The sequence below is a fragment of the Enoplosus armatus genome, chromosome 10 (assembly GCF_043641665.1).
Source record: "Enoplosus armatus isolate fEnoArm2 chromosome 10, fEnoArm2.hap1, whole genome shotgun sequence".
NCBI lineage: Eukaryota > Metazoa > Chordata > Actinopteri > Centrarchiformes > Enoplosidae > Enoplosus > Enoplosus armatus.
Window position 1 is genome coordinate 14,771,681 of NC_092189.1, and position 22,510 is coordinate 14,794,190.

At 43.0% G+C, this 22,510-nt stretch overlaps 1 protein-coding gene across 5 annotated transcripts in view; it reads right to left on the bottom strand.

Moving 5' to 3' along the window:
* The window catches only part of dlg3 (discs, large homolog 3 (Drosophila)), a 76,059-nt gene that overhangs the window by 13,895 nt on the left and 39,654 nt on the right, over nt 1–22,510 (bottom strand). For 2 of the 5 annotated variants that reach the window (XM_070913525.1, XM_070913526.1), the window contains 10 exons: nt 15,800–15,853; nt 15,249–15,299; nt 13,859–13,983; nt 13,245–13,414; nt 12,856–12,992; nt 11,067–11,211; nt 9,468–9,630; nt 8,563–8,688; nt 2,949–3,105; nt 2,120–2,222 (listed from right to left, as the gene is read on the bottom strand). In XM_070913525.1, the coding sequence (XP_070769626.1) occupies nt 2,120–2,222; nt 2,949–3,105; nt 8,563–8,688; nt 9,468–9,630; nt 11,067–11,211; nt 12,856–12,992; nt 13,245–13,414; nt 13,859–13,983; nt 15,249–15,299; nt 15,800–15,853 (1,231 nt within the window). Of the gene's footprint in view, nt 1–499; nt 792–2,119; nt 2,223–2,948; nt 3,145–8,562; nt 8,689–9,467; nt 9,631–11,053; nt 11,212–12,855; nt 12,993–13,244; nt 13,415–13,858; nt 13,984–15,248; nt 15,300–15,799; nt 15,854–22,510 lie in introns of those variants that run through there. The other 3 variants (XM_070913528.1, XM_070913527.1, XM_070913529.1) reach the window with 3 other exon arrangements.

The following is a 22,510-nucleotide window of genomic DNA, read 5'->3' on the forward strand; positions in this document are numbered from 1 at the left end:
TAGGTTACATAAGAACAGTCAAGCAGTGATTTAAGGTGCCTGAATCAATCCTGCTGTAAATAAATAACATCATAGAGCTACTTCAACTGGCCTCAAGTAGGTATTACATTGCGAAAGGACAAAAAACAAGTCATTACACCAAACAATTGCGGATTCCAGGTAATGACAGGGGTTTACCATAGAAGTGGTTGTATTAACTACAGTAAGGGTGAGGCTATCACATGTCTGCCATGGTAACTTATTATTAAATTAAAAGCTGATTCAACTTTAACGTCTGTGTTGTCACTTGGAGGAGGCTAATTCCTGCAGACATACTTAGTTTTTATACTGTAACGTTACTACTGGAGTAAAACAACAGGTTACAGCTAGGAAGGGCAACTAACGTTAACTACCTCGGTACAGCAGCGGTCAAGATAAACCTGTTCTACAATGTACAGACTCAGTTTGTTCCCGTTTCAATGTGTGAATATTTTTCCGCGATCTTCCTTCCTCGTCTCACCTCAATTCAATGAAACTGCGGCTATTATTTCGCTGTCGCAGCCGGTAGTTTCTTCATCCAGCCATTAGGGAGTTCATGCGGCTTCTGCTCTGTTGTATTCGAGCCCATCCCCCATCCGCACAGGCTGGTAGACAGATAAAAAGTTGGAAGTTTTCCCTTCTCCACCTTCAGTTAAAACCCTTTTTTAAATTTTTTCCCCCGGTGTCGTACCGGCAGTAGAGCTCGCAGTCTCTTCTCAGTGTCTTCTTAACATCGCTGTCCGGGTTTGTGTCCACGGTCTAACAGCGGCGGCTCAAGGGAGCTCGGGGTTTGAACAAGGAAGGACAACAGCGGTTGGTTTGCCCGCCTTGCAGTTGGTTCAACACTCCGGCAGCCTGCTGCTAACGCAAGTGCCGCCCCGGAACCTGAATACGTCTTACAGCGAGCGCTGCCCTCATTTGAAGCCAGAGCTTATCACGGCCAGGTAGATCTGCAGCGTTAAAGGGGTATTCCTACATGTTTAGTATTGCAACTTTCTTGAAGTTGATGCACTTGTGAGAAATGGGTTTAAAAAAAATCCGACCTAAATCAAATCAGCAGAGGCCGGGATATCCTGCTTTTTATTTCCTAGTATGAGCTGATGAGCTTCAAAAACACTGCATCCTACACTTCCCACAATTCCCACCAACTTTCCTTAGACTTTCACTGCCTGGTAAATGCCCAGTCTTTTAAAGGAATACACACACATTTTGGGAAATGTGCTCATTTTCTTTCTGGTGGAGAGTTAGATGATGAGAAGATTGATACCACCCTACATGGTACATGATTACTGGTTGTTTTAGCTTAGCACAAAGACTGGAAACAGGGGGAAACAGCTAGCCTGGCTCTATCCAATGGTTAAAAAAAAAGACTTCTGCCACCTATGAATCTAAAACATGCTATGTTGTTTGTTTAATCCGACATGTCATGCTTTTACAGGGGTTTACATGTGCCAGACTATTTCCTGGAGTCTTGTTGTCGTAGTGAGGTTGCAAGGCAACCAGTGGAGATTCCAAAGTGACTCATTGTGTCGTTTTTACACTTTGGTTTTGGTACAAATTAAATAAAACGACATACAACATGTTCATTAGTGAGCTTTAGAGGTGCTGGAAGGCAGATTTTGTTACCTTTGGACAGAGCCAGGCTAGTGTTTCCTGTTTCCTGCTGCCAACGATGCCTTCATATTTACCTTAGCCAAGAAAGACAATATTTTCCAAAATATCAAACTATTCCTTTAACTTGCTGCCTCTAGTTTGTAATGCAGGTTTTCTGTTTATAGTTTTTAAGGCCAAGTTGAGATAGCCCCGATGACATCCTGGGTCATTTTCTATCTCCAGAGCTACAGAAGACATTTTAGACACTTTTTCCTCTGATTTTGACGTGTAAAATCAGTGTTGGGTCCCTTTAATATGCCTCAAGAACAAGACTGGATTACCAACCAGGCAAAGTGGGCAACTGCAGACTCCAGGTTCACTGTCAGTTGGTTTTGGTAATTTGATTGATAACCCTTTCCAATACATCCCATCAAAACTGTGGGTTCAAGACCCATTTGACACAATATCGTGAAGTATTCATGTGTGATACACGACAGTATGGCCTCACCTTCAGGCCTGTACTGAGCTATGATGGTGACAGTCTGTCCAGCTCTCTTCAGTGCTGCAGCAGCCTGCTCATGTGTGGCGTTCCTTAGGTTCACTCCATTCACCTGCAACAAACCAGGAAGACAAAACATCTTTTAGCAAGAAAACCCAGATTAGATGCTAAAGGTGTGCCGCTTGTCTGATTATCAGCAGAGGAAACAAGTCTGGCTGGATGGAGCAAAGCTGGATGGTTTCAGCCTGTGGAGATAACATCTGCCCTCACCATGTAAAGGCCTGACATTAAACATGTTTTAGATTATATGTATTTTTTTTTTTACCTTTACTAAAAGAAAAGTTGACTTTTACTGAAAGATAAGCGCTGATTTTGAATAAGCTTCTAAAAAAGTGAGTACCGTTTTTAGCTGTTAGTGTTGACACAATCATGCTGCAGTACAGACATTTATTCACCCTTAGATTGAATAACTTGTGTTTTTCATATAATGTGTGGAAAGCAGGCATATATTTAAATCAACGCTGGGTCCTGAAAGAGTTGTGAAATACAAGTCAAGGGATTTAAATATCTAATTTATTGAGTACTTTATTGATTCACAAAAGTCTCTTGTCTGACAGAGCACAGCTTAGCTCCCACAGAGTTGTTATGGATTTAATGTCTTGCTCAAGGACATTTCAGCTGGGCAGATGTTTGCTGGCTTTCTAAACACGAGGCAACCTTCATTCTATCATCATTATTCTGACAACAGGAGTTGGCTGAAAATCTCTGAGAGCTGCCTCAAACTTGTTATAGATGTTGATGTGGGCAAACAGAAAGCTCGAGGTTGAGATATACTGACCGAGAGAATCCGGTCGCCCCTCCTCAGCTCGCCACTCAGGTCAGCCGGCCCTCCTGCCAGGATGAAGGAGACGAAGATGCCTTCTCCGTCCTCCCCGCCAACGATGTTAAAGCCCAGGCCTGTGGAGCCCTTGTGCAGCAACACCTTCCTTGGCTCCCTGCCAAACAGAGTGACAGCGTCAGGGTGAAGGGCAGGACTGAGAGCACAGAAGAGATGGGCAGAGAGAGAGAGAAAGAGATATGACCAAAACTGAAATAGAAAGAGCATAAACAGAACCGCGCACAGAGGCTGTTTCAGACAACAGCCATCTTCTATTGGTTTACATTGTGTATGATTCCAAAATGTCGAGTGCATTCAGTTTAGGCAGCTGCAAGCAGCAGGCCTGCAGATCTTTTCTTGTAGATCCACTCTGTATATATTTGAAAGCGAATGCTTTAAATAGAGCATTTAAATGATTAATCTACATGACCACTCACCAGTAGAATACATTGATTAACTAGGTAATAATCATGTACTAATCATGGTGCTAATAAAGATAACACTGCAAGCAGTTCTGCAATATATACAATGAATGCAATAAAACAAGCAGAGTTATTAACTGGTTATAGAAGTTTCTGTTTTGCACGGCAATCTCCTGGAAATGTACACGTGTACACATTTAAACACCCACTCATATTAATGTACGCAGACACAATGAGCCACCTCCTGCTCGACAGACCCGCTGAAGCTCTGCTTTAGCTTTAGCCACTATGACTCATCCTCCAGCAGGCTATTCAGACTGCCTCAGTTTTAAGATGCTAGAGAGGCCAAACCGCTGCTATGGTCCAGCAAAAGCCCTCTGAGAACACACTACACACTCTAGGAAGCCCAACGTTGGCCTCACACATACACATGAACACACACACACACACACACACACTTTATATACAAATGCACACATAAACATACATGCATGCATGCACATAAGCCATAGACACACACAGTTTCCTCTCTTGACAGAAAACACTGCATGGTTCCCATTAGTGGTCTTCTCTCGCAGTACTCAGCCTGCGGTCTACAGGAACAATTCCTACTCAGTCCCTAATGGCTGCGCTCTAACTTGCCGTTAAGACCATTTTCCCATCGATGGCAGCCGATGCAGCATTCCAGACTTTCAGGATCATACCCATGACTGACTGGAAAAAGTGTTGATTACTCCACTTACAGAAATTAAGGAAAGTCCTGAATAGTATATCGGTGCCCACAGAAAGACTTAAGAAAGTTTAACCAGACTGTTAAACTGTATTCATTTGAAATTAAGTGAACTTATAGGCAGAGTATTTTGTAAGACCGCTAAATAAGATAGATCCCTAGCAACATCTGTCTGCAGGATTCCTTATAAGTAAGAGGCAGAGTAAACAAGGCAGAATTAGGGACAGATTCAATACGATTGTACTGACGAAGCTTAAAAACATTTGCTCCATTATGTTCCTGCTGTTTTCCAAATCCTTTCAGATGTTTTTAGCACCAGAGATGAAAAACTAAAATAGAAAAATGGCAAAAGTGGCAAATGCCTTTTAAATATGATAAAACAACTGAGTTGCCTTCAAACAAGTCAAGCTTAAAATAACCTTGCCTTCCATCTTGAGCTTTTCATCCCAGCTCAACGAGGCACACAGATCTCCATGATTACCTTAGGATCCGGAACGGGTGCTTGCTTCTGAAAGAGCATTTCCTAACAGTGCGTTCAGGCAGCCTCCTCACCAGCGACATGGAAGATGAGATGTTGACTGTGAACATGGTGTGGCACATCTCTGCTCAGCGTTACTCTGAGAGAGGGGGCTACAATTTTAGAAGCTCCTGTGTTCGGGGCCTGGTGTTCCCTATCTCATTCTTGTGTGCTGTGATGGGAAACAGCTCCTCTTCGGGCTGTCACAAACGCTCTCTGCCCATCATCACCAGCAAGGCAAGACTTAACACTTAACCCTAACGCTCCCTCGCAAATCATCTCAATTCTACAAGAAGAGTCCAAAATCACCCCTCACTCACATCTGGAATAACCAGAACCACGTTACATCTGGAGCATCAGGACTCGGCGGATGTGTCGAAATGGAGGTTATCCAAGTTTGATCCCCCTTTCACACCGTGCTGTCCCCTCGTCTCTGCTCTGATGCTGCTTTGGGTCCAGCCCCCCCTCCCACCCTCCAATACAGCACACCAGCATTCCTGTCTGTCAGCCGGGCCCTCTGGAGACTAGACAGACAGATTCCCAGAAGCTCCTTACTAATTTGTCGGAGTGTAAACAAACTGAGGAGCTCATGAACTGACTTTCAGGCCTTTGATTTGATGCCCCCAAAGTCTGTGACCCGACTACTGTGGAATAATTGGACACATACAATAAGGCCGACGTCTTTTTATTATCTTACAGTTGGTGCCTCTCTCTGAAGGAGCAGTATGCATGTGTGTGTTTCTGTCCATAGGATGTGGCCCGCCAGGCCATTTTCAAGGAAAATAGGAGTGAATTCCTACAGATTTGAATGCAAGGATCAAGTCCTCCCTCTCTATCACAAGACCTGCCTCCCCTCCCTTCCCCCCTTTGCCTTTTCATCCATGCCAGGAATGTAAACAGTTATAGAGCGGTGAAAACCCTTTCTCTGCCCAGCCATTTCTCCTGCGAAGATTTTCTCTAATTCAAAAACCCCCCACCCCCCTCTCCTACGGCTATATTTTCCCTGTCTGCTTCAGTGTTTTGGCTGAGGCTGTCGCAGCTCAATCCTAAAGCTGTGAATGGATATCTGGGCTGTGGGGTTCAGCGGGTCATGCTGCCCTGGACTCAGCCCAGTAATTGGCTCTGCTTGGCTGATTAATGGTGGACACTGCAGATGGACGCCATTTTCCACAGACAGACACTACCTCTCGCAGCACTTTATCTCTCCCTTTCCCCCGAATGGATCACATCAGCTTATGTATAGAGGCGTATACTGATAAAATTAAAACGCTGCTTTATCTACGTCTCCCTTTTCAGCCATAGATTTTCTGTGGCTGCCTCTTCTTCATGGCCTGCTATTTTCTTCTAATTTGACATAGGGAAAAATGTATTCACTGCTAAGGTGATAGACAGTTTAAGATATTTCATGCCTCTCACTGTGACTAAGAATAAAATTGGAGCGATGAATGATTAACACCTAAGACGAGTACTGAGTGGAATCTGCTGTGATTACTTTTATTTTAAATTCCCCTTTGCTTTTGTCGCTTTTAAAAAAGGCAACCAAAGGTCAAAGCATTCCTCGTCATTGATGACTGAATTCTTGCGCTGACCAGTCAAAGGTTTTGTGTTTGTGCTTGCGTGTGAGATACATAAAGTTACTGATTAGCTCACCTGCTGCTGCAGTCCACAGGCTTCTGTATACACAGGCTTTGCCTGAACAAAGCAGCCTAACTAGAAGCATTGTTGTGTATATCTAACAACTGCAGGCCCAAAAGGACCATCAGAGGGGAGCTGCTTGTTATCAAGCACACTGTCACCACTGCACACACGTATGTTTACAGCAAACACGCATATTTAAACAGAGGTTTTATCTCTTATTGAGTCCAATGTGGACAGAGACAAGGATGCAGGGGAGCTATGTACAGTACTGACATATCTCCAGAAGAAGGGGGTAATATCAGATGGAGAAGGGGGAGGGGGGTGTCGGGGGATGCGTCTGTGATGACACCACTGAGGGGGATGTGCAGATGGGCAAAGGGCCGATACAAGCTCTGACTCACTCTTCACAACCAGCCTGCTCCACTTCTTCGGAAAGCCTGTGCTTACTACAGCATCCATCTAAAATAACCCCTCGCGATTGGAGCCAATGGGGAAGCAGCCGGGGCTGGGTGGAGGTGTCCACTATCTGCCCGTCAATCTGATAGAGCTGGATGCTCATCTGCTGTGATTGGGAATCAAGTCTGCCATGATGTCCTCCGAGACAAAGCTGCACTTTTCTGATCATGCAGAGGACATGACACACAAACCCAATAGGGGCAAACAGGTGCACACACAGTCACAGCATGTAGGCTGTTCTCATTTGCACCATAATTTTGCATTGCACTTAAAGCATGCGTATCTGCGTGTGTGCTCGTACGTGTCAGCACATTATGAGCAAATGTCTCAGTGTACAGTATGTGTGTGTGATTGGTGCTGGCAGCATGGGTGACGAGAGGGGTAAGACCTGAGCGCATGGCCTGGTTTTCCCAGTGTGCAAATGAATCATGACAGCTGCAGGACTGTCTGCTGCTACTGCTCTGCTGGCCCATACCAGATCACGCTCTTACTCCCCATTACATTTATGGTAACAGCAAGGCTCTGTGTTTATATTTACATACATAGAGCAGCAGGCAAAACATTCCAACGCTGCAAAGCAGAACGTTTGTGTTGGGTGGCTGCAGTCAGTCCTGCCATCCTCCTGAACTCCCACCATCTCTGTCACAACCTGCCTTCAGTTACAGCCAAAAGCCAAGACCAGAATCTGTCCCATTCTCTCTCTCTCTCTCTCTCTCTCTCTCTCTCTCACACACACTCACAGGAAAACACATATAGGCAGTGCATGGCATATATGGTACACAACATAAGCTACGTTCAAAACAAATGCATTACATAAAAGCAATGGTTCACACACACAGAAACATTAGGGCATTCATCCATGAGGTGATGCACAATGACACGAAGACTGTGGATATAATGTAATAACTGAGTGAAACAAATAAGTGAACAAAATCAACAAACAGAAGGCCTTTTGCACATTTGGTAATGTCAAACAGTGAAAAAATACATTGCCATAAATATCATATATATTATTGTCTTCAGCAGTAACCACCAGTGAAAGTAGCTTGGCCCGAGATAGAGGCTTAGTTTTATCGAAGCCTCCTGACAGATGGAATTGAGCAGCTTGTGGGAGCATGAAGCCCTTTCGGCTGCACTCCTGTGGAGATGTGTTTGTGAAGAGCAGGTACGACTCCATTTTAAACTGCGATAAACAGGGCCCTATTGTTTTAGATTCATAGATGTGAGCAGATTAGTAGAAAATTGATGGACAATAATGACTACGGGGGTAGACCTTTTAAAATATGAAAAGGAGAGCAAATAACAAACAAACCACATACACAAAGGGCAAGAAATAAGAAGCTAATTTCTTATAAAACACTTCAGCTCCACAGTCAATTTGCTCTTATAGTATTAAGCTTTTTTTTTTAATTCATGTGAAATCATGACCAATTAAGTAGTAGCTGCATACGAGTCAAATACTGAGTATTAGAAACATAAAAAGCAACAACATACAAAGCAGTAAAGTAGACATGAGGTGGGGAAACATTTACATGCAAACAAGGAGACAGAAAGCTAAAAGAAAGCTCTGCTCGAAAATAAGATCTCAACCCGCCACCCCCTCCCTCCCTTTCATCTCCTTCTCTTCTGTCCATCTTTCTCTTCTATTTCTTCTACTCGTGTACTTTGTGCACAAATGTGGCGCAACATACTGCTGGTGAGGCAGGTGGCCTCCGTCCCTCTCTGGCCCTACTCCTGTCTGATGCCAGATCCAGATGCTGAGCTATACAGAGGAGGGTTAGCTAAGCAAGGCGTGATGGACTAGGTTAGTACCTGCCAGAGAAGGGGAGAGGACCTTGGCACAAGGGAGCAGGGGAAGGACAGAAGCCTCTGTAGAGGGCCTGGGGCACCTTGCTGTCCCCAGGTTTGTGGATGACACTGTAAATAGGTTCAGCCCTGCTGTGGGGTACAGGAATCACAGTGAACGGGACAAGTGTAGGACACAAATAAAGCACACATACCAACAAAGATGCGACAAATGCACATACAAGTCATGTAGACAGCTTGTACAAGGACATTACAGGGCCACATAACGAACACTCATCCAGTAACACATTCACCCCACAACACACAGACACGCATAAACGCCTGCATGCAGTCACACACACACAGGGGGAATACAGCCTCCGCCCCAGAGCTGTGGGTTAAGATGACTCAAGGCCTTGCGGGACACTCCAATCAAGCCTCTATGAATGCTACTTCTGATCCAGTACTTGGATAGGAGGTCGAAGGTTAAAACACAGTCATAACAAGTACAAGAAGTGACAAGCGGTCTCTCTGCAAAGTATTTGGTCAGCACACAGCCACCACACACTGTCAAGCTATAACACAGTATACACCGCCATTGTTTTGCTTCATGAAACACTCCATAAGGTCAGTTTAAATGACTATACGTACATGTATACCACACCATGACAACACCATTAAAACGGCAACAAAATGGAGGCTGCTAGGAACCAAGAGAAACCCATGCAAAACCAAAAATAACTGATACAATTAATCTTCTTATACAATTAGCTCCACAGCCATGTTTCCTCACTTACTACTACAAGAGCAACAATAAGGCCTTTAGCTGCTTTCCACAAGCAATCTACTGTATGTGCTATGATTATTCAAATCTACACTCATAAAGCCTGTATGAGTGTAATGTATGGGAGGAGAATCGGTCTGTAACCTACCTTGTGAAGTCTTCCTCCCCCAGCATGTGGCGGGGAACTGGTGAGTACCTGGACGGGGTGACCTGGGGCGGCGGGTACACAGGCTTGGGCTCCATTGCCCCCATGTAGTTGTGGCTGACGTGGTTGTCCACCATGGTGGGGAAGGCTGGAGGGAGGGCCAGGCCAGTAGGGGGAAAGAAAGAATGATTACAACACAGGCACAACAGGAACACTACATAAGACTGGCAACTTCACAAAGAAATCTGACCCACAGGTTTTGCTCTTTGAGCAATACTAGCAGCATGGCTCTCAATGACGATCACACAAACTGTAAATGAGGCAACAGTTCAGCCAGATTAAATCTATGTTAAACCACTTTATTTGGAGGTACAGAAAAAATCAAAACACCCACATTGTCAGTAGTAGTCCCTTAGTCCCTAGTTGAACCAGAAAAGTCAGAAAGGTCTGTAAGCTGTAGATTACAGTTTGGGTAATAAATGTAATGTTTGCCTTTATTTTCTCTTCCAAATAAGTTTGCTCAATCTGTGGGTTTGTTTAAAACTTGTTTGTTGTTTTTAGCAACGTCTCCCAGATCTTAGCAATTAACTTGAACAATGATATTATTAGCAATAGGAATTGTGGCCAAAAGTACAAAAATAAGACCCTGGTTGTAAGAAACCAGAATTTCCCTTTGAAAAACCAAAATGGCATTTAGGAAATTGGCTAGGATTTTTATAAACGTAAAATAATATCTGGTCTCGGTTCTAATGGGCAACTAGCACTAACTAACAATAAGATGTTTCAGTAATCTACACTTGATGTTGTCTGTCAATCCTCTTATCACCTAAGAGGAAAAATTGGGGACATTTTTCTAAAAAAAAAAAAAGTTAGTGTCCAAAAGACAGATCACAAGCATAAAAAAACACCACTTTCCCCTGAATTAACATTCTTGATGGAGGCAGCTGAGCATGATAAAACAAGCGTTTCAAATCCAGATCATCTGACCACGGGTTACACTGTCAGAGCGGGGTTAAGTCTGCATTAAGGGCTTGCTTAAACCCTGACAACTACAAACATTTAGAACACACAAAAAGCCCTCAGTAGCCCCCCTCTAATACTAAATCACTGTTCTGTGGAGATTTGAGATGCTGCAGCTCAAGATCGTGGGCTCTTATGAGCAGGTGGGATGTGAGAAACCATCCACACTCAGTGGGAGGCAGAGAACTGCGCTTGTTGTTGCTGTGGGTAGGATTGTGTGTGTGTGTGTGTGTGTGTGTGTGTGTGTCTGTGTGCAAGCATTCACTACATTCACTATGTGGGTGTCTGGGCATAGCAGTTTTCGGGAGAGAACAGTGATCCAACACTAAAATTCATGCAGGCCCACTGAAACATCTCTGATGAAGATAAAAAGATGATTCCCACTGCAAAACTCTCTAACATGGACCTTGACTGATAAATCACCCTTTACCTTACGTCAAACATTTTATATAAATAAACCTGTTCCAGTTTTGGAGCTGGCCTCTTATGGATTAGTGAATGTAAAATGTAGTTTCTGAGTTGGACGGTGTGTGAACAGTGTTTGCACTATAAGCACGACAACAAGAAGAGGTAGATACGTACTGCTGGAGTAGTCTGGAGGGGCGTACATGTCATTGAGATGCACAGGTCCCGGCTTGGCCACCTTGAGGTAAACCATATCAGAGGTGTTCTTCAGCGCAGCCACTGCCTCCTCATGACGCACGTCCTGCAGCATGATGTTGTTCACCTGAAAGTGACGATTGTCAAGAAAAGAGAGTAAAAAAAAAAGAAAAAAAAGAGTCCTTGTATCAACACCTGAACACCTCGTGTCTTTGCTGCATTGTGACAACATCAGGCATCACACCAGCCATCACACCAGCCAACACAATAATGAATCATAGCTGTAAGGTATTATGAGATTTCAGCACATTTCAGCAGCAGAGTGAAAGGTTGGTGTACTGCGCAGCGTTAACAGAGGTCAAAAGCAGTAGGTAGAAGATGATCTGAATTTCTACAGTTTCTGTTTTAAGACTAAATTCCCAGGAAATATACTGTCAGTCAAAAGTTTTTGAACATCCTATAATTTAGCAGTTTTGGTTAAATCTTAAGCGATGTACATGAACGGAGAATTGGTTGATATTTTATGTTATTGCAAATTGTCTTGACCTTGATCATTCAAATTAGACACCTGAGCACTGTATAGTTGATATTACGTTGTGTGTGTGCATGTTTTCACCACACAGTAGGCCTTATAGATACCCTTTGATAATGTAAGACAGAACAAATATCTCTGTAAGACTGTATTCATTTCTCAGACGAGTAACAGCTTGCCTTTTCTCGGTCGTGAGCTGACATTTGACTTCCACAATGATGCCTGAGTTTGTATTCTATCAACTGTCAAGTTCCTGATGGTATTTTTAATCAGTGTCTTTTTTTAAACTTATTTCTTTCTTTCTATTTACTCATAACAGTTTGCAAAAATGATCTGACAAATGAAGCTGCAGGAATGAGATAAAAGGCATGAGAAGAAAAACCTATTAAAAACAAATAAAAGGTGAGTAAACAATGAGAGTAGATGGATTCATAGTAACCCTTAATTAATTAATAAAATGTGATAGAAATGTGGTTAGCTTTCCAGCACCCGAACAAATAAAGTCTCCTTCATCTGTAAGTTTCAGTTTCTGTTTCTCTAGGATCAGGAAGACAAGTTACAGAGGGCGGGTGATGACCTGATGACCGTAAATGAAAGATAGAATGAGAAAGATCGGCCTTTTTAATGAATTCAAAGTTTTATATTTGAATTTGTGCTTTATTAAAAGCAGGCGCACTGGAAAGGTCAAACCTACATATAGCATGTTAAAACCATGTAGTGCGCTGGCTACGGCTACCTAATTCAAGATGTAGGGTTTGCCTAATAAGATGTAAATAATTTCGCAGAATAAATAATGTCAGTAAATACATATTGTATTAATGAGAGCGCAGTGATGGGGGTTTTTCACAAAGACTAGTCATTAGTGATTTATTTTTTGAAATACAGCAGCCTTAAACTAATGTAATATTTCGTACTCATATGCCCAGCTGATGTGCCTTTTTATTGCCCCACGTCACGGTCCAAATGGTAGATTATCTATCATGCACAAAGTCATAAATGCTGATGTGTGTGTTGTCTGTGTCGCTTAGTTTAAAGTGACAGGATGGGGCAACCAACCAGATAATGTAGTGTACTTAACATGTCCCATAAACAGTCAGTCATCTACATGGAGCACATACCTGCTCAGCTGAAACAAAAGGTGTTTGTAATCAGTACTAATGACTGATTTTTGTTTAACTCGCCAGTGAACTGCATAAAGACAATCTGAACACTCAATGTGTGACAGAGGGAGGCTCATACAGCTAACAGGCGGTCTCCAGTCTGCAGCCGTCCGTCTTTTTGGGCCGCTCCTCCTTCTATGATCTTAGTAATATAGATGCTGTTGTCTCCTGGGATATGTTGGTTGCCGATCCCTCCAGCGATGCTGAATCCAAGACCTGGTTGTAATAATATACACACAGTAAGATAAGGTAAATATTGCCTTGAAAGTGTAGTCTTTGTCTATATTCCTAAATTTAATGCACATGTATCCTGAAAAATAACCCCACACTTGTATCTATAAATGTGTCTTCAATTAATCTAAAACATCTGGACATTCAAAATTATTGCATTCATCTTCAATAAGCTTGCATAACAATCAGCTTATATATTTCTATCTCAGTGTGTGATAAGTGGGACATGTCCCGGACCTTTGGGCCCTTTTAGCAGGTTGACCTCCAGAATCGTCTCGGGTGGGGCCTGCCTCCGTCGGACCAGCAGCCGCACCACTGGCCCCGCCTCCTTCAGGGCTTCCACCGCCCGACTGTGAACCACCTCAGACACGTCCACATCGTTCACACGCAGCACGCAGTCATTCACCCTGCGGAGGGACACGTTTTAATATATATATCACACACATACACACACACACACACACACACCACCTTGTGGGTCAACAGATAACAGCAGTGCAGTTAATTCACTGCATAAAGGCAGGGAGCCTGGCACGGCCAATGTAATCAGAAACCTCCAAAGCACATAGAAAAGCACTCCATATCATAATTTTTGCATGTTTCAGGCTTTGGTTTTTCCAGTGAATCATAACTTTGAGGAAACACACAGAGCCTGAGGGCAGAGGGCTGTAGAAACTCTGCCTCCCACACAGCACTGCCTGGCAGGACACACGGTGGTGGTGGTGAGCGTTAAAGAAGAGAGGTTGGAGGTTAGAGCAGAGAGAGGGCAGAGGAGCTTGAAAAGAGCACAAGGAAAGAACGAGGTGAGGAGGAGGAGGAGGGAGGGTAACATGGCGAGGAGGGGAACTTACCCCAGCCTTCCATCCATAGCAGCTGCTCCTCCAGGGATAATCTTGGTGATGAAGATCCCCGGATCATCAGGAATGTGGGGATTGTCTATTCCTCCAGCAATGCTAAAGCCCAGGCCAGAGTTCCCCTGCACACAGGTTATGATTGGCATTTTCAGTAGGATACAATAAACAACACACACACACATACACTTAAGTGTAAGTGATGGATCCAATGTGGGCTCAAGGTCAGTACAATATGGCTCTTAAGTGTATTGGCATCTCAAAGGAACACGTGATCGATGCAAACTGCTCCGGGGATTTCTGATGTCCTTTTTTGTGGACACGTGTGTGTGAGTGTGTCCTCGCATGTGACAAATGATAATGGCATGTATTCCATTAGAAGAGGGCACTTCATTCAAAATGTCATGCTTATTCCATCAACCCACCAAGAGGCAACAGTGTTAGAGAGGCCTTGTGTCCGCAGAAAAGTGGATTTATGATCTAAACTAAAGATGAGTTGAGGAGCGTCATTTCTATTGCATGATACAGAGCTTCTCACTCTCTGGAGGAGACAGACACTACCACCTCCCGTCTTTCCTGGCCCTGAAATGACAGAGGACCCATTTGGATCCAGTGGGTCCAGGCGCTCTGCTGCATCTGATGACAGCCGTGGCCACAGAGACAGGCAGCAAACAAGACAGCTGAGAAAAGACCTCACTTTATTATTTTCTATAATTAATGAGCAACAGTCGCAACAAATTAGGACAGAGGGAGGCTGAGGCCTCCCAGTGTGCGGCTCCGGAGCCAAGAGGAGTACACTGGGCCTTACCACCAAATGTTACACACCCACAGACCTTTTAAAGTGTGACTTCGCATAGCTTATTCAAGCTTTCTGCATGCAGAAATGCCACTTAGAGTGGAAGGGGCAGAGAGATACTGTGCGTCTCTACTGGGTTCGGAGGTGCATCTATATGTGGGTAGAATAATGAGAGCAGAAACATATAGCTCTGCCACTACAAGCTGAACCGCCGCCGACAAGTGCAGTGGTGCCTGCTGAACATTTGAACAGGAGAGCACTTTACATTTCTGGCGTCTGCTGATGACATGTGCATCAGGATTATGTAAAAAGCTACGCCTCACTGACATTATTCTGTGCTCATACTCACATGAGACATCACACATAAGATATTCTTACTGCAGTGATGTAACCGCTGTAACTTTCGTCGTATATGATCCTCATAAACTCACAGAGATTAAGATTTTTTTCTTTGGTCTTCATGTTCTTTAAACTCAATGAGCGAAGACTGAGCTGCTTACTACCCCCTAGTGGGGAGAAATCCATCCATCATGCAGGAAACACATTAAAGAGGAATGTGTAAATAGTGGGGAAAAAGCAATGGGTAAAGCTCACCCGCTCTAAAATGATCTCTTCGTATTTATACATCCCATCACTGCCATTTACCTGTCAAGATAAGAAGCATAATAGTTAGTGACATCACTGAGCCTGAATTATGTCATTTTCTAAAAATATAGTAAGAACAAAGAGAAGCATGCAAATGTTTCAGCTAAATCCTTTACATGTAATACAGAGTAGACCTCCGTACAGAGAGCCGTGGAGGACAGGATTAAAACAAAATATACAGGAAATACATTCACCAGATTGTAAAAATACCGCCATGAACTTGAAATGATTTGTTGCAATCAAAAGTGTCTTTCTGTCTTCAACAGAATATGCACTGTGACACTAGATGTGCAACTGCAGAATGCACATTCCCCACAAACAGGCAGGGTCAATAGGATAATGGATGTCGGCCCACATGGCAAACAGCATGTTGCTACCAGGAGGCAGCCTTTTCATCCACACACACACACACACACGCACACACGCTCATGCACCGACACAGAGGGAGTGTGAATGAGAGAGATGTATACTGTACAGTGAGAGAGAGAACAGATACTTACATAAGGGCCTGCATCTAGTGAGTCTGCGTTGACGATGATGGGGGGAGGGTTGGCCTGTGAATATGAAGAGATACACATTATCTCAGTGTGTGTGAGGCTGGCAGCGCACAGACGTAATGCGGTACACACACTATCACTTGGGAGCAAAGTGAACGGATGCCATGGGAACAGTCGGTGAATCTCCTTGGGGCTGAGACTGTGTGTGTGGTGGTGGTGGGGGGTGGGGTGTTGGATAGGTGTGAGGACTGAGAATGAGGACTGGGGCGGAGAGACCGCTGCTTATTAACCACCACAGCCAGACGTCCTGCGGTCACCTCATAAAACAAACCGGCTTGTGCTCCAGCCGTTGGGACAATACGTTTATCCCACATCAACCCCTCCTTTCCGCTCTCATTTCACACACAGAAATAACACACCATGTAGTATCACATACAAAATGCATGATTTCATGGTTCGGTAGCCATTCAGTTAACACGACAGGCTACATGTAAGAATACGAGACAAAATTATCTCATTGTATTCTATAATTTAGGGAGTTATGGTTATTTTATATGTGCAATTCTGCAATGATTAGCTCATTAATCGATTAGACGACGAGATATTATCTGACAACAATTCTGATAATCCATTTATCAAGCAAAAATACCAAACATTTACTGGTTCCTGTCTCTCAAATACAAGGCTTTTCTCTGCTTAATATTGTACACTTATTACCTTTACTGTTTGAATCATTGGTTGAACAAAACAAACATTTTAAAGATGTCACATTAGGCTCTGGGAAATTATTCACTATTTTCTTATATTTTATAGGCAAACCGGTTAGCCGATTAATACAAATGAAAAAATATACTGCAGCTCTAGAAATGTGTTAAATATCTCTTTAATCTAGAAAGAATGTTTTATTCTGGGGCATAGGGCAACAAGCCAATCAAACTTAATTGTCAGAACATTTGGTGTTTTCAGTTTCTCAAAATGTGACCATTTTTCTCAGTTTTATATCCTTTCAAATTGAACTGCTGGTGCGACAAAGCAAGACATCTGAAGACATCATGTTGGGTTCTGGGAAATTGTGGTTTTTTTGACAGTTTTCTGACTTTTTTTGTCTAAACAATTAGAAAAACAATCAATTAATTGTAAAAAATAATCACCAGATCAATCGATAGAATTTCTAGGCTAATATATTCTTATCTTTCTTCTGCCATTTAAAAATAAAAATATAATAACATGGATTCAGCTGAGTTTTCTTGACCCTAGATTGTATAAATGATATTTCTGACGCTCCTGTCTATGACATGAATACATTTTGGGGAAACACTGATTACTCTTCATGTTTTTGTTTTCTACATACATATTACTCACTGGCAATATTGATGCATGCTATCAGTATCAGTTGAACCCGACAACTAGTGCCACATATTAATTTTAACAGTTCAATTAGATGTCCAGCTCAGCTCTACTGTGCCACCTGGTGTTTATTTTTCCATTTCAGGCCTGCAGAGTCACCGAAGACGCTACGAGCTGAGACCTCAGAGGAAAGCTGGGCGAGCGGCAGTAGTAGCAGCAGTGTGAAGGAGGAGACCCTGGCTGGTTCAGGAGCAGCTTGATGGCCATCCTCTAGTTCAGCACACTGGCTGTCTACTTTTTATTGATTTGATTGAGCTGTGTGGGTGAGGGGATGCTGACGCCGCTGCTTGGGGACCTTACACTTCCTGAGGTCCAACAATGGAGGAGAAAATCACTAGCTGCCTATCTTACCCCTCCCCTCCCCCACCTCACCCTCTCACCTCTGTCTTAATGTATGCAGATGCTGCCTGTGTCCAAGCAGCTGATTCTGATCTTCCTCCTTCATCACATACTGCAGATTACTTATGATGCAGTTTTGTATGTCAACTGTGCTGTTGCTGCTGTGCCATTTGCTTGTATACTGTGGAACTGCTTGCAGAGATATCTGAAGATTGACAGTCTATAGCACTAGTACGATATTAAGTGTACATAGAGCTGGACAATAAATCAATATAACACGATATTGTGATATAAGATTCAATATTATCTGGGATGTGGTTATAGAAAATATCACAGTATATATTAATTTTAATTCAGGGCTGTACAGTTCAGTGATTTTATTTTCTTCCATCATTTGAGTGTTGATAAAATGAAGAGAGAATTATTGTCCTTGATACTTTCATTACATTCACATTACAATTTATTTTGAAAGTGTTTCAAAAGCTCCAGTAGTGAAACTGAGTTTGTCGATATCACCCTGTGCTCATTCCCATCTGTTTTTTTTATTTATAGACGTAAATTCTGAACTGAATTTCCAGAAAAATATTTTGGAGAGTGAGTAGTATAGACATTCACGGTATTTGTAATCTTATATTGCAATACTGATGTATGTAAATCATCGATAAAGAAACTTTGGCAAATACAGCAAATTAAATACCTGACAAGTCGAGCTATTTCATCACAGTGATCATACAAAAATCCCCATAACGCAGTCCTGCTCAGTGAATTACAAAATACCATAATGGTATAATAATTCCAGCGATATTAAGGGGATAAATTATATGATATAAACAGTACGGCATATATATATATATATATATATATACATATATATATATATTACCCAAATCTAACTATCATGATATAAAATTACATATAACATGATAGAAGAGTTCATCCATATTGCTAACCTCTACTCAGATCCCTTTGGATATGTAAGCTATTAAAAACATCTAAGATTATACTACCAGGGTTTTTAATCAAGGTGCGTGAGGCTGTAATACTTCTGTATCCACAAGACAGAAGCTTGAAACGCGCTCTTAAAGAGATCTGATCCTTTGATCAAAACCATTCATCACGTTGCAAGCTGCGCAGGTGTCGTTTCGTTTCTCCTGGTAATGACGGTTGCTCTCCAAATAAACAGGAGCTGTAGATTTGACCCGCTCCACTCGGTGGTGATGTGCTATGACTCTGGACAGCTGTGGCTGCAACCCCCCCCCCCCAGTCAGCACAATCAGGCCTTCGTTGTAATCTGCATATGGACTAACAGATGCTCACGTCTGTGCTTGTGTTTGCAAATTTCTCATGAATGCTTTGCGCTTTTCCCCCCTCTTCATCTTAGACCCCAACTCAAAACACATGCCCCAAATCCAGCAGAGAGTTGGGTAGTAACAGCATCTGTATCATGGGTGCACATCAGCCATGTTAGTGACAGTCTATTGTGAATGAAAACCCTGAAACCAAAGCCCATACAGCAAGAAGTGATGATGCCTGAGGGCAACACAGGGGAATACACTGGCTACTGTTGTCCCTTGGTGACTGACAGACTAAGCTACTGAATCCACTACTGAGACCACATGTCACAAAACACACCTGTTACAGTATAAAGCATGCAGTGCTTATCATAAGTATCATAGTGGACCAATGCTGCAATGGGATCACAGAACCTACAAGTCCAGCTGAAAGACAATAAACCCATCAGTCGTAGAAAACAGCAGTATTATCCGGGCCTGGGATTGCTGCGTAATCCCTCTATCTGAATCTCACATAACAAGCAAACAAAAAGGAATAATGGAAGATAATCTCGACATGAGTAATCTCAACATGAGTTTGTTTAACATTTAGCAATTTACTCAGGTAACTCGGATTAGGCTGGATTACCCCTCCCTCCTTGGAACTGCTGGTAACCTGCTTTTACGTTACGTTAACCTGCTGCCAAGAGGAGGAAGACAACTGATAAAAGACCATAAGATCGAACCACCACTGACATTTACAACAAATACTGGAGGTAGGATCGGTCTGTGCTATAATGAGCCCTCAGAGGACGGGCATGGGACAAACACTAACTTACAGTATCTAGATTTTCCTACCATGGGAGGCAGGTTGAGGATCACAAGACGAAAGCAGATTGATGTCAACCCAGGAGGGGATGGGAATGTCTGTCAGCGTGTTGCAGGTGAATGTGGGTCAGATAGCTGGAAGAGATTCAATAGGTGAGGCAGTAAAAGGTTGCAGAATGTGATACAGCGCCAGAGCTGTAGACTTGAGCCTGGAGACTTGGACTTGAGTCAGACTAAAGTTTCAAAAATGAGGACTTGAGACTTGACTTGATAAAATCCTGGAACAACCAAAGATAAATAAGACAGCGACAGGCCACACATGGCCACACACAGCATTTAATTAAAAAACACTATCATCAGCTTTGAAAAGAAAATGTTCGAATGCCACAATGATGAGCAGTCAGGGACGTGTCACATGACTTGGACTAACCCTCAAGGACTTTGAGAACTTGACAAGACGGCCTCATGTACACCTGATATTAACATGTGATCTGTGCCTATATTCATTATCTGGATAATGACATCCAATCCACAGGCGTTTGCATTTACACCTGGTAATAAGCATCCTTTCTGCCTGCATCTGACTGGATGCAAATAAGTCAGGCAGAGCTGGTGGACGTGGCACATACCAGGTGAAAGAAAGCAACATCATTTCATTTTAAATCCCTTTTTGAGAGGGAAGCTATGCTAGCTACTGTTACTACTGGAAGCTTTGGCCAGGTTTGCCAAAGCTAGCAGGAAGAGGAGGAGCAAGGTGACCTTTCAACTTGCTGGGTGGATTTTTTTCTTAATATTGTGGCCACGCTGTATGGATGGCATTTACACCTGGTTGAGATCTGATCACAATGAGAGCCAGCCGATCTGACCACAGCATTTACACCTGTTGCTAACAAGTGTTTTTCCTTATTCAGGTGTAAATGGGGTCGTCTTGAGAGTTGCCTCAAAAGATTTAAACAACAGCTCTGTGCGGGGCTGACACATATGGCAGGAATGAACCAAATCTAGATACGATTACTGATTACGTATGAAATCCCTTTATTTCCTTTTAATTCAAAATATTAATCATTAAAGGCTGTTTTCACAGACAGCTGATGCTCTTTACTTCTGCTCAGCTGCAATGCAGCGTTCAGGGTTACAGTAGCTTTGGTACTATATGGACACCCATACACATAGGCTGCGACATGGAAGCAAGACTGGACACAAAGACCTCATGTACACACAATGACAATGAGTCCAGACTGCTTCCCCAGCATGAGATCATTACAACAAGTCCCCACTGACCACCAGGAGCGATGAAAATTTAGTGTCTTCTTTCTCTCACTCCCTCGTCTCATCCACCCATCTGTTCATAATAGTTTCTTATTCATCAATCTATCATCTTGCTCTTCTGTCAGTTGAGACTGTGCGTCTGTCTCTTGTCTCTCAGCATCATGGTGGACGTGTATCATGTCCCGGTGGCATTGCACCACACAACACTCACTTGGCTGCAGACCCTCGGGACAGTAAAGCCACAAAGACTCCCACTGAACCTTGGCAAGTGCAGGGCACAGGCTTCATCCAAATTGTTAAATAATCAATGTGTTCCCATGGCAACCGGTGCTTGCACGGTATTGGCCGGCAAGCCCGCTTAGTCACCTCCCCCTGCTTCACCTCTCGGGGCTCTCACTGCAGTTTATGCGGCTCTGTGCTCGCACATGCATGGCCATGGGCTGGATGTGCCTGACTGCCTTCAGTGCTGCCTGTCCACACACACACACACACACACACACACACACACACACACACACACACACACACACACACACACACACACACACACACACACACACACACACACACTCAAATTCATACATCATGAGTTAAATGGTGAGAAGCTATGTTAAAAAATGACATTATGGCTTCAATGTCAGGAGGAGAGGTTTGAATGAATATCAAACATCTCTATTGTGTTTAAAGATGTGAATCTTGACCATTTGTGACACACACACATCAGCTGACAGTCCTCTTGATCTGACCATTCTGTGTTCAATATACTGTACATCATCTAGGTCAAAGGAAAAGGACCAAAATTTTGGGAAATACACTGCTGCTTGTTTTCTTGCCCAGAGTTAGATGAGAAGATCGATACCACTTTCAAATCTGTACGGTCAATATGACGCTACTGTCAGCAGCCGGCTAACTTAGCTTAGCATAATAACTGGAAGCAGGGGGAAACAGCTAGCTTGTCTCTGTCCAAACTTAACAAAATCTGCCTACCAGCACGTCTAAAGCTCACCAATTAACATCTTGTTTGTTTCATTCATACAAAAGTGTACAAACAACAATTTGCTGTTTAAGGGAGGATTTTTTTTTACCTTTAGACAGAGCAGGCGAGTTGTTCTAGATCAGCGGGTAGCTTCTTTTTTACTGTACAGGTATGGGAGTGGTGTCAATAATATCATCTATCTCAGCACAAAATAAAATAAGCATATTTCTCAAAATATGTAACCTTTTCTTTGTTTTATTAGACTTTCACAATACAACATATAGGTCTAAATATGGTTGCACACGCAATGTTTGCCAGCAACGTAATGTGGTAAACAAAAAAAACATGCTGCAGTTGGTCATCAAAACAAAACCAACACTGACCATCGCAAGAAAACACCCTAATTCAAATGTAGATTTATTTCTAAAAAACGTTGGTATATCCTGCTGATGACAATGATGTCACACCACAGGAAAGTTAAACCCTGGCTTTCTTCGTCACCTGTCAGTATTACTTGTTGTGTTTTCAAACCCTCCTCTTCCTCACAGGTAGAGTGAAAGGGAAGAACAAGAGGGTTCAGCATGTGCACAGCGACGGCCTGCTGACAGGGCAATAACCCCTTCC